A 13,035-nucleotide genomic window follows, 5' to 3' on the forward strand; every position below is an offset into this window, starting at 1 on the left:
TTTCTTCTGATCCAAAGCCATCCACTCCGTTAAATCCCTTTGAGTGGCAATATGAGTAAGTTTATTAATTGTATTTACCTTTAAGACAAGGTATATGACATTTTTGAAGTGATTTGGAAACGTTTGATGTGTTTTATATGTCCACATAAATCCAACCCAAGCTAATGTTTATGTGACATTTTTGTATTCTGTATCATTTCAGTTTCACACTTTTTTGCATTAAATCCTGTCCAAATACAACACGTGCCTGTTCCTTGGAGGAAGTGATGCAAGAGAGAGTTTAACTGGCTGTGAATCTCAATATAGGACACTGGGTCACATTGGGTGCAACAGTACAGTGAAATCATAGCACTCTGCGAGGGACGTCGAGTGACAGCTCTACTCTAACATGGAGAAATCAGAGGCTGAAGGTCAAAACGACGAGGAAACAAGGTCCACTCGCTCAAGAAAGTCCTCAAAGTCTTCAGGAAGACTGACTGTTAGATCATCTGCAGCATGTTCAAGCAGGTCATCAGCATCAACCCGAGCCAGTATGGCAGCAGCGCGGGCACAAGCAGAAGCTCAAGCAGCAAAAGCCAGATTAGCTTACGCTGAGAAGGAGATGAACATTAAAGTAGAAAAGGCCCGCCTAGAAGCAACTCTGGATGTAATCAACCTCCAAAAGGAAGCGGATGCAGCCTTGGCTAAAGCAGAGGTAATGGAGTCAGCAGCAGCTCAATTTGACAAAGCTGAATCAGGGGAAGAGTGGCCATTGTCACCCCTACAAGTAACCCCAGAGCAAAAAGTGAGTGAATACATAAATAAACACAGCCACACTGACCTGGCTCCAGACATTACATCTCACCATGACGACAGTAAATATCAGAATGAACAATCCAAACAACCAGTAATGTACACACCTCTTTGTCCCAAACAAGAACCAGTGCAGTACTCATTCATGCCACAAGATGGGGCAGAGAGCCGACTACAAAGAGATGGAAGTCCGCAGACTCTCCACGATGCATTACAACTGCAGCACGGATTAAGCTCAAATAATAATGCAGACACCATAGCAAGTGACCTCGCCAGATTCTTAGCCAAGAGTCAGCTAATAACTGGAGGACTGTCTAAATTTGACGACAAGCCAGAAAATTACCTTAGTTGGAAAGCCACATTCCAGAGCACCGTTAGGGATCTTTGCCTAACAGCCACTGAAGAAATCAACCTACTCATTAAGTGGCTAGGCCCAGAGTCTTCTGAACATGCCAAGAGATTAAAAGCAGTCAACATAAAGCATCCACCTGCCGGTCTGAACATGATATGGTTGAGACTAGAGGAATGTTACGGCTCACCAGAAGCAATAGAAAATTCCCTGTTTGCCCGAATACGAGACTTTCCAAAGCTCTCCAGTAAAGAACCACACAAGCTTCGCGACCTATCAGATCTGCTGTGTGAACTCCAAGCTGCAAAGCTAGATGGTTATTTGCCTGGTTTAAGTTACCTCGACACAGCTAGGGGAGTACATCCAATCGTGGAGAAGCTGCCCTTCCATCTTCAAGAGAAGTGGACAATGGTAGGGTCAAAGTTTAAAGAAGACCACAATGTTAGCTTCCCACCATTCTCATTCTTTGTTGAATTTGTGAAACGTCAAGCAAAAGCAAGGAATGATCCAAGCTTTACCACACCTTTCGACACAACTCTTTCCTATGTCAACCACATGCCCAGCTACAGAAAAGAAAAACCGTTAAGCAACCACAACCAAAGGTCATCAGTTACAGTACACAAGACGGACGTATCATCAGAGGGATCAAAGGCGAAAAAAGCAGACGAAGACATTGAAAGACAGTGCCCCATACATCACAAACCCCACCCACTCAAAAGATGCAGGGGCTTTAGAGCTATGCTGCTTGAACAGAGGAAGAGGTTCCTCAGAGACAATAGCATTTGCTATCGCTGCCTTGCTTCCACCGGCCACCAAGCCAAAGACTGTACAGTCATGATTAAGTGTGAAGAGTGCAATAGTGAGAAACACCTGGCAGCTCTTCATCCTGCCCCAACACTGCAAATGCCTAAGCGTCCTTCATCTCCTGAAGTGCACGGCGGGGAGCAAGCAAATCCACAAGACCCGGATGTTACTGCCACATGCACAGAGGTATGTGGAAACGAAATCACAGGGAGATCCTGTTCTAAGGTTTGCTTAGTGCAAGTCTATCCCAAGGGTCAGCGAGACAACGCCAGAAGGATGTATGCAATAATTGACGATCAAAGTAACCAGTCACTTGCAAAGACAGAGTTTTTTGACATATTTAACATACAAACCACACCTGAACCATACATGCTGAAAACTTGTAGTGGTGTAACACACACGACTGGTAGAAGAGCATGTGGCTACATGGTTGAGTCATTAGATGGAAAAATGAGTTTCCCTCTCCCCACGCTCATAGAGTGCAATGCCATCCCTAACAACAGGGAAGAGGTGCCAACGGCAGAAGCTGCTTTACACCACCCACACCTGAAAGCAATAGCTGCTGAAATACCACCTCTCGACCCAAGTGCAGACATTCTGTTGCTGATAGGACGCAACCTTCTGAGAGTTCACAAAGTGAGGGAGCAAATCAATGGCAGAGATAATGACCCGTTTGCGCAGAAGCTTGACCTGGGCTGGGTTATCATTGGCGATGTGTGTCTTGGCAATGCCCACAAGCCAAGTAAAGTGAATGTTCTGAAAACCTATGTATTGGACAATGGACGCCCAAGCTATCTCACTCCCTGCAACAGTCACCTTAGTGTAAAGGAGGACTTCAGTCTGGGCCAAACCAAAGCCATCTCCAGTCAACTGCCATCTGCTCACTCACACCAAAGGCCCACAGCTGAGAATTTGGGAGACTCTGTGTTTTGTCACACCAGTAACGACAACCACCTTGCTCATTCAGCTGAAGATGTAATCTTTTTGAAAAAGATGGCAGGCTTCTTCAAGGACAATACAGACAGCTGGGTTGCACCACTCCCATTCCGGACCCCCAGACGCAAACTCCCAGATAACCGGTCCTACGCCTACCAACGGCTCATGACGTTACGACGTACGCTTGACAAGAAACCAGAGATGAAAACACACTTTGTGGAATTCATGCAGAAAATGCTAGATAACCAACACGCAGAGCTCGCACCACCTCCCAATAAAGACAAAGAGTACTGGTATCTCCCGATATTTGGCGTGTACCATCCACAAAAGCCGGGGAAGATACGTGTGGTGTTTGATTCGAGTGCGCAGTTTGATGGAGTGTCCCTGAATGAGGTGTTGCTGTCCGGCCCGGACCTGAACAACACGCTTTTGGGTGTGCTGCTTCGCTTCAGGAAAGAACCAGTCGCAGTCACAGCTGACATTGAACAAATGTTCTACTGCTTTGTGGTCCAAGAAGACCACAGAGACTACCTTCGCTTTCTTTGGTACAAAGACAACGACCTTGGCAAAGACGTAGTAGACTACAGAATGAGGGTGCATGTCTTTGGTAACAGTCCTTCCCCGGCAGTGGCAATTTATGGGCTGAGACTGGCAGCAAGGGAAGCAGAAAGTGAGTATGGAACTGATGCCCGAGACTTTGTAGAGCACAACTTCTATGTCGATGACGCATTAAAGTCTTTCCCAACTGCAGCTGAGGCTGTTGATGTCCTACAGAGAACTCAGAAAATGCTTGCCCTCTCAAATCTACGTCTCCACAAGATTGCTTCCAATAAAGTGGAAGTGGTGAGTGCATTCCCCCCTGAGGACAGGGCCAAAGATATCAAAGATCTCGATTTAACAACAGATGAGCTTCCAGTCCAGCGCAGCTTGGGGGTAAGTTGGAATCCCACAACAGACACGTTCACATTCCATGTTCCACAAGAGCAAAAACCCTTCACTCGCCGGGGCGTACTCTCCACAGTGAACAGCTTGTTTGACCCTCTTGGTTTGCTTGCACCTGTAACCATCAAAGGCAGACTTCTTCTCAGAGAGCTCTCCAGCAGCAACCTTGAGTGGGACAGTTCCTTACCCCAAGACATGTACGATGGCTGGAGAAGGTGGCATGACTCGCTGCGAAGTCTAACAAATCTGCACATTCCCCGCCCCTATGTCACGTTCTCCATCTCACAAGCCACATTCATTGAACTTTGTGTGTTCTCAGATGCTTCAGTGAAAGCCATCGCTGCGGTAGCTTATCTGAAGGTCACACACGAAGATAGGCACAGTGAGGTTGGATTCGTTATGGGTAAGGCCAGACTAGCTCCTGTACCAGAACCGACCATTCCTCGATTAGAGCTGTGCGCTGCAGTGCTTGCTGTGGAGATGTCAGAGCTTCTCACAGTAGAACTAAACATAAAGATTGACAAGACAACATTCTACACTGACAGTAAAGTGGTGTTAGGATACATTAATAATCAAAGCAGAAGATTCCATGTATATGTGAACAATCGTGTACAGAGAATCAAGCAGTCTTCCCTACCAGATCAATGGAGATACGTCCCATCAGAGCACAATCCTGCTGATCATGGCTCTCGGTCTGTACCAGCAGAAAAACTCTCTGGTACTTCATGGTTGTACGGCCCAGCATTTCTTCTCAATCACGAGACTCTCTCCCCAGAAAAGGGTCCATTTGAACTTGTCGATCCAGAGTCGGACATTGAAATTCGACATAAAGTCAATGTGCTTGTGACCACAACTGCTCCAGGTGCCTTGGGTTCATCACGCTTTGAAAGATTCTCAAAATGGACTTCCCTTGTCCAAGCGGTGGCCTACCTTCGCCACATCTCTCACAGTTTCAAGTCTAAAGATGGTGATGCCTGTAGCGGCTGGCATCTTTGTAAGGCTAGTCTCACAGATGAAGCTTTATCTGAAGCAGAGCACACGATCATCAGGTGTGTCCAGCATGAAGTTTATGCAGAAGAAATAAAATGCATCATGGCAAAACGAGACTTACCACGCAACAGTGCTCTTCACAAACTTCATCCCATCATCGATGGCAAAAACTTACTGCGAGTAGGAGGTCGACTTGCAGAGTCTGGCTTGCCGAGTCATCAAGCTAACCCTCTTCTGATACCAGGGAAGCATCACATTGCAACGCTGCTTATTCGACATCACCATGAAGCCACCCAGCACCAAGGAAGACACTTCACTGAAGGGGCTGTGAGAGCAAGTGGCTTATGGGTAGTTGGTTCTAAAAGGTCTATCAGCAGTGTAATCCACAAATGTGTCACCTGCAGAAAGCTTCGAGGTAGAACAGAGCAGCAAATCATGTCTGACTTACCTGCCGAACGCCTTCAGACGGACCCCCCATTCTCTTATGTTGGGCTCGATGTATTTGGACCGTGGGAGGTTTCAACACGCCGCACCAAAGGTGGTCAAGCAAACAGTAAGAGATGGGCAGTCCTGTTCACTTGCATGTCTACACGGGCTGTTCATATTGAAGTGATTGAAACTCTCAGCTCTTCCAGTTTTATCAATGCTCTTCGCAGGTTCTTTGCGATCAGAGGCCCCGCCAAGCAGTTGAGGTCAGATTGCGGAACCAATTTCATTGGTGCCTCCAAGGACCTAAAGTTGCATTCCCCAAAACCTGGTGAGACAAGTGTGGATGACTACTTACGCAAGCAGAGGTGTTCCTGGGTGTTTAATGCTCCTCACTCATCTCACATGGGTGGTGCCTGGGAGCGTATGATAGGCATCTCACGACGCATCCTAGACTCAATGCTCCTACAAGCAGGAAACCCTACACTAACTCACGAGGTCCTGACAACGTTAATGGCGGAAGTCACAGCTATTATCAACGCAAGGCCCTTGGTACCCGTTTCCTCGGATCCAGACGCTCCCTTGATCCTGACCCCCTCAGCTCTGCTCACCCAGAAGTTCGATCCGATCCCAACTCCACCTGGGGATTTCACCAAGGCCGACATATATACACGTCAGTGGAAGAGAGTTCAAGCCCTTGCCGACACATTCTGGGCCAGGTGGCAGAAGGAGTACCTCCACATGCTCCAAGGTCGTCAGAAATGGCAGCTCAGCAAACCAAACTTGAAGGAAGGAGACGTTGTTCTTCTGAAGGACAAGCAACTAAAAAGAAATGAGTGGCCTATGGGTGTCATCGTGAAGACACTTCCAAGCAGAGATGGAGTTGTCAGAAAAATGGAAGTGAAGGTGACACGTGACAAGATTGCAAAGACATTCTGTAGACCCATTTCGGACTGTATCCTTCTTCTGAGAGATTGGTCTAACATGTAAATAGTGGCATTTTTTAAAATAATGCCAGGCGGGGAGTGTACTGGAACTGTTTGTATGCTATTTCTCCAGACCTATAGGGGGCGCAGGTTTGCACAGTTTGCTATGTTGAACCAATTAGTTACTAGAAGAAGTGTGATAGGAAGTGTTTGCTCATGAGTGAAGCAAGACATGGTGTGTTTCTTCTGATCCAAAGCCATCCACTCCGTTAAATCCCTTTGAGTGGCAATATGAGTAAGTTTATTAATTGTATTTACCTTTAAGACAAGGTATATGACATTTTTGAAGTGATTTGGAAACGTTTGATGTGTTTTATATGTCCACATAAATCCAACCCAAGCTAATGTTTATGTGACATTTTTGTATTCTGTATCATTTCAGTTTCACACTTTTTTGCATTAAATCCTGTCCAAATACAACACGTGCCTGTTCCTTGGAGGAAGTGATGCAAGAGAGAGTTTAACTGGCTGTGAATCTCAATATAGGACACTGGGTCACATTGGGTGCAACAGTACAGTCTGCATAATCAACAAGTGCTGCTGTGACTCTTGAGGTAGAGCAGGGTTGCTCACTAGTAACATGGAAGATGTTTTAGGCCTGAATGCCTCTTCTCTGTATGTCTGTGTTCTTGAAAAGACACTGAAACTAACCTTATCCCTGATACTAAGGGCAGTACTGTGTGTAGTCATTACTGCTATCAGTACATGAATGGACGACAGGGTAAGTGAGAGACAACAAAATGTAATTATGATTTATATTTGAACAAACCTGTCCATCCTTGACTGATTGTTACCTAAAATGATGGCTTAAGATCAACACTAGAAATGGTTGCTAGTGGCTACAACCTGCATAAACATCAAGCTGGACCTGAGGTGAATCCTCTTGATTCATTTTACTGTTATGAACGAGTCCCAATACTCCCAATAATATCATCCAGTTATGTAAATTTATCATAAATCCACTAATCTACTGCTGAGTGAAATGTAGAGTTTGTGTTGCCAATTCCTAAAAAAATAAACTTTCTGTGGATTTAAACTGGCAACAATGGTAATTTTAGGGGTCAGCCATCTTTAAGAAGTAGCCTCTGAAAAAGAGTAGTTTCTATTCCTTGCATGTCTGGCGTTACTTAGACCCGCCCCTAAGGAGCTCTCTGGGTCCCTTCAGATAACACTGTGACAGGTAAAGTAGGGGAGAACACCAATGGCAAACCTGGAACCACACAATGCACTTCACACAGCAGCCCAGTACACTGCACATCTCCACTACACCTAACTGTCCTTATCTGAATTCTCCAGCCAGCCCTCGGAGGCTTGCAAAACACATATCATGGAATATTCCCTACTGAATTAGAGCGAGTGCATGGGAGTGCACATATGCTTGCAAAGTAACGCAAACACCATAAATGCACAGTTGTGTGGTGGTTTACTAATTTGCATTTAGATTTCAGAATTTCATTTTCTCTTATTTTCTTTTAACCCCGTTAGGCCCATCAGCTATTTTATCTTTATATTTTTATTTAGTTTTTGCTCTCAGACTGGAGCAAAATTTGACCCAGCAGGAACCCAGATGATATGCAGGGAGGTGAGTTTAAGCTTGTATAATGTGATCATTTAAACTTTTACCAAACTTGGGATGATTCAAGAAAATGTAACTGCTTTATAAAACTGCAGTATGCAGTAATAAACTGTGTAATGCTTGTGTAATACTAGATATTAATAACTTGCCTAATGAGATCCTGCTTCACTCAACCTGTGTTACTACACAGAAGAAAGATAAGTTGCAACAAGATGCAGTTATGCCAGAACCAGCTTTGAGTCCTTTTTTCCTAAAAGGCCACACTGTGTTATAAACTAATTCAATAACAGTAAATGATGAGCAATCTTTCACAGTTTCAAAGATGTCTCAGTAGCAAGAACCAAAACAAAATTTGACTACTTTTTGGTTCTCGCTCTCGCTTGTTTATGCAGATGCACTCCAGCCATGGTTAGAAGTATGAGCAGTAGCATACTGCATAGTTTGGTCTCCCACAAAGACTGCAATGCTCTGCTACATTCCGGCAGCCAGAAGTTTGATCCCCTGACCTGCACACCATGCCACCAGTTATGCACAGCTATTGATGGATGAAATCCTGCAGCAAATCGTGGCCATGACACACCTGTATGGGAAACACTCAGTGGCTTATGTGGAGACATAGGAACTGCAGGCTTATGCAGAGATGTTCATTTTGGAGGCTATTTACAGGTCAAAAAATTAATCAATTCAAATCTGCAGGGTGCTGCTACAAGCCCGTCTCATCAGCAAATGTAAGGGCAGTATGACTTTTGCACAGACAGAAAGAGATGCGCTGGCAGCGCCATGTGGGAAGCTTACATGCAAAAACCACAGCCTGTCTATTTGCCACCTGAGCTGGAGTCCCTCTTCTTTAAAATGCAAAAAAACATCATTAATATTTAATAATTATATTTCATTTGAAGTGGAAAAAAAATATTACTTCATAATACTTTTACAGCCATTTGTGGGAAGGTGGCATTATTTTTGTTAGGATGAATTTTTTAGTAAAATAATCTGACACTGTATGAAAATAATAAATCAGTTTTCTTGCCAATTATTGACCCATTTTAAATTAATAAAATATTCCTTGAAATATATTTTATGCAAATTATTTTTGTTTTTTGTTGGGTTTTCTTTCTTTCTATATGTAAACATACTGGCCTTAAATGGGGCTAAAATCCAAAAAATATAATTTATATGATATTTTTAGTTCAGGCTGAATTAGTTTTAAAAGACTGCATCATTTAAAGTAGAAAAAAATATTACTCGATAATTATTTTACAGCAGTCTTTGGGAAGCTACCATTTTGTGTCCTTGGGATCACTAGTGTCATTTTTTTAAAAATCTGACAAAAAAAAAATGCATGCAAGTCAAGTCGCTGCCAATCATTAACTTATCTGTGGGCCTAATAAAAATACAAATATAATCAAACACTCCTTGTAAATGTATTTTTGTTTTTATTTTTCTATAAAAATCAGTGGCATTATGTAAATATGCCGGCTCTTAAATGGTTAAAATAATATATGAAAATAAATCAGTTTTGGGGCATTTTGTGGCCTAAAAAGTCTAGTTATTATCAGAGTCAAAAGGATCATCTAAGGGTTCATTTGGGATATTCCCTGTATTCCCTGTCCTATTTTAATTTTTCTGGTAATTCAAAAAATACTGTGCCACCATAAGAAATGTGTTGTATATCCCAGTGCTGTATCAGGGTACTTTGCCTCAGGGAGTGTTTGTTTTAAAAGATTTTGACTTCAAACACAGACTCTCAAATAAAAGGATACATATAAACTTCCATCCATCCATCCATTCGCTTCTGCTTATCCTTTCCAGGGTCGCGGGAGCCTATCCCAGCTGTCATAGGACGAAAGGCGGGTACACCCTAAAACTAGAGTGAACAAGATTTACATTGGATTTCTTCATTAGCTAGACTGAAATATGACTAAAAATGAATGATTATGTTTCTGCTACATATACATAGGTAAATCAGTGTTTTCCAAATACAGTAGCCTTGATAATGTAATAGGGAAAAAACATCTCAAAATTGTGTGCCAGAAATCAGAATTGACTAAACACGACTTTAAACAAGAAGTAATAACTGAAAAGGAAGATACATTGTGCCTTACCAGCACCAAGTTTTTCTATCAGCATACAAGATGTTTTGTTATCATGGCTTTGATTAGAGGCTTTTTTAAACAATACCAAGACTTCTTGCTAACATTTTATTTATTTTGCTCTATTAAAATTGATGACAAAAAAGTTCAAATAAACTGCCTCTTGATTATTTTATAGAAATTTAAATCAGGGACCTTTCATATATGTAAAAAGCATTCGCTTTGAATGAAGCCAGACACACTCCTGACAGTAAATCTTCCTGGCTCAAAGAAGCAACTAGGTTATGTTGCAGAGATCCAAGTCTTTCAGATGATAGAACAGTTCCACAGATCCGTGCCTGCAGGCTGGGATAATTCCAGTGCCGATTGAAATCTTTGACTCAAATCCTGGCCCTATTTGAAGATGCATGCCCTCTCACTGTGCTCACATTTTCTCTGGGTTGCAGGTGTCTGGTCATGATACCGCCCTAGGAAGGAGAAACAGATAAAGTTAACTATTAGCCACAATTTGATTGAACTGTCAACCTCAACTTGCTCTTGCTGTCTCTCGCTTGCTCCCCCTCTCTTTTTTGACAAAGAAGAACAGACTCTTGCTGTAATGGCCTTGGGGATTTAATAAAAAAAAGACATTTCCTGCATCTGCTATATATATATATATTTATATATATATATATATATAACATGTGTGTGTGTGTGTGTGTGTGTGTGTGTGTGTGTATGTAGAGATTTAGGAGGATTGCCGTTCATCAGCAACAATGTCTGTCTTTTGTCCATTACCCCTCAAGAATTTTTAATGGTTGAAAAAAGGTGCTATTATAGATAGGGCTTTAGGTGAAGAAATAGTGAACTGTGCTGAAGAAGAACAGAAACGCATACTGACTGATGTACGGTGTTTGCAGAAGTAAAGCCTACCCTTAACAATTTACACTTTACATATTGCAGTGCTGAATGGAGCTTAGGCCATCAGAAGATCAAAGCCAGTTTTCTCACAGTAGAGCTTGAATGTCCTTTTAACTCCATCCAACAGACCACATGACAAATAACATTCCTTTCAAGGAAAAAGAAAAACATTGGAAGGACTTTAAACCTCTGGAAAGGTGTTACATGAGTTCTTTCAGGCATTTGGTTCATTCTGATGCTCAACAGCTTTTTGGTGCTTCCCGAGTCTGTTTATAAATGTATCTGTGCACATGAACAGGTAGTTTTGACAAGGCTACATAAGGCAGAGTACTCGGAGTTACATACATAGCTAAACACTTAGTCCCCTGCAGATCTAATGGAAGACAGCTCTATTCATCTTCATTCCCAGTTCTGATCTGGTGCACTTTTTTCCATCCCTTTATCCATAAACATCACAGTAAATATGGAATCCTGCTGTGAGGCAATTGATTTTTACAATCTGTGCAGCTTCTTGTAGAATCATCCAAAGTACAAAGTGAAATTGGAAAGCTATTAGTGATTTATTTCATGTAATACATACATGCATAGAAAGCCACACTATAGCAGTATTTAAGGCAGCTGTCTGATGTACAGATTGAAATTCAGTAACTAAAATGTGTTTCAAATTGCTTTATTTATACAGTTTTGAAAATCCAATTGGGTGTTGAACTCAAAAGAACAGAAAAGCTCAAATTTAAAATTCAGCCTACCAAAAATGCTAGCAAATGCACCTCAGTAAGGAGGACACCTTAAAAACAAGTTTACAAAATAAAGCACAGCCTTGGGTACCATAGAATTTCAATCCAATTGAATGCTACAGATTTAAACTAATATTACCCTGAGATTGTTATACACATACGTTATACACAAGGTGCAAATGTTGATATCTAGGTGAGCTTCTCACAGCTAATCTGTAGGATGTGCAGGAGAAGAACACAGAGCATCATATACTATCAGAGTCATACCCATACTGCAATATTAAAGTCACTGTTACTGAGGCACGTGCATAAATGTGCATATCACACCAGGGGCTACAGATCTTTATGAAACCCAATATTTCATATTGAAAGACTGCAGCATTTTGACACAATTTTCAACATGTATTTAACATGTAGTTCTGATACTACAGACACATTAAAAAAAAACCTATACATACAGCTTTTTATATGTATACATATACATATATGCATAGCTGCTTGTGTACTGCACTGCTGAGAAAGAGCACACAGAGACAACTGCATATAAATATGTGATATGTAAATGTGATGAATATAATAAGGTTAGACTGAAAATTAACTGCAACTGTACCTTTCAGTTGCAAAACTGTCTATTTTTAATGTCACAAGAGAATTTTGCACAGACAGGCCTTTAAAGACTATGTGTTTAGGACTTGTTCTTGTAAATACATTTTTTACATGTATGTTCTTGATAACATTCTTGTTTTTATTTGTTTTATTCGTTTTTCTTAGTTAATTTTTATAGCTGTCACACAGGTTTTTTTGTTTGTTTTTTGGGTTTTTTTGTTTGTTTTTTGTTTAATTTTATTTCAATCAAAGGTCTTTTCCTTCAATGTTACAGCACATGTTATACCATACATGTTTATTCACATATTGTATGGTTATTACCACTGGGGCAAATTAACACCTGTTGAGCACACCCAAGCTGTTGTCTCTCACTAGATATACCATAATGGGCTTTCTGAATGTGTTGCCCTCTTGAGATCATCTAATATTTGATGTATTCTAAAAGAGTAATGCTGTGCCATCTGTTATGAGTCTTATGTAGTCCTTCCGACTTCTCCAGAGGATTCATGGTGTGTTTATGATATATAATACAGAAGAGCTAGAGCACTGAAGTCATTTATGTTATTTTTCTTGTTTGCTTTCAGTCATCTGAAATAATAGTCTATTTTTATTTAATAGTTAAGCTTTATACAATCACAGATGAAGGGACACAGGCTTTTAATTATAGTTGGCAGATAATACTTGGACTTTTTCATAGAGAAGGTTTTCTTTCCTGCACAAAAATGTAAACTTTTAGATGTACAGTAGGACAACCTTTGACCCAAAAACAGTCTTGGGGAAAAAGTTCCTGAAAGTATGATAGAAAGGTGTCAGAATATATAGTGCATCAAAGCTTGAGAGCCCATGCTGACCCTTGTCTATCACCAAAAGCACCAAAAGAACAGTGGGCAGATCACTGTCC

The 13,035-nt window shown here is 41.5% G+C and overlaps 1 protein-coding gene across 1 annotated transcript; it reads left to right on the forward strand.

The window, feature by feature from the left end:
* The first annotated feature begins 2,309 nt into the window (after nt 1-2,309).
* Nucleotides 2,310-6,710, forward strand: LOC134632185 (uncharacterized). The gene is made up of 2 exons (XM_063480840.1): nt 2,310-6,460; nt 6,608-6,710. The coding sequence occupies exon 1, from the start codon at nt 2,315-2,317 to the stop codon at nt 6,227-6,229; it is 3,915 nt and encodes a 1,304-aa protein (XP_063336910.1). The 5' UTR covers nt 2,310-2,314; the 3' UTR covers nt 6,230-6,460; nt 6,608-6,710.
* The last annotated feature ends 6,325 nt before the right edge of the window (nt 6,711-13,035 follow it).

The sequence above is a fragment of the Pelmatolapia mariae genome, linkage group LG7, assembly GCF_036321145.2.
Source record: "Pelmatolapia mariae isolate MD_Pm_ZW linkage group LG7, Pm_UMD_F_2, whole genome shotgun sequence".
Taxonomy (NCBI): Eukaryota; Metazoa; Chordata; class Actinopteri; order Cichliformes; family Cichlidae; genus Pelmatolapia; species Pelmatolapia mariae.

Coding starts and splice junctions, on each gene's coding strand:
- LOC134632185 (XM_063480840.1), top strand. CDS start 2,315: ATGCTGAAAACTTGTAGTGGTGTAACACACACGACTGGTAGAAGAGCA.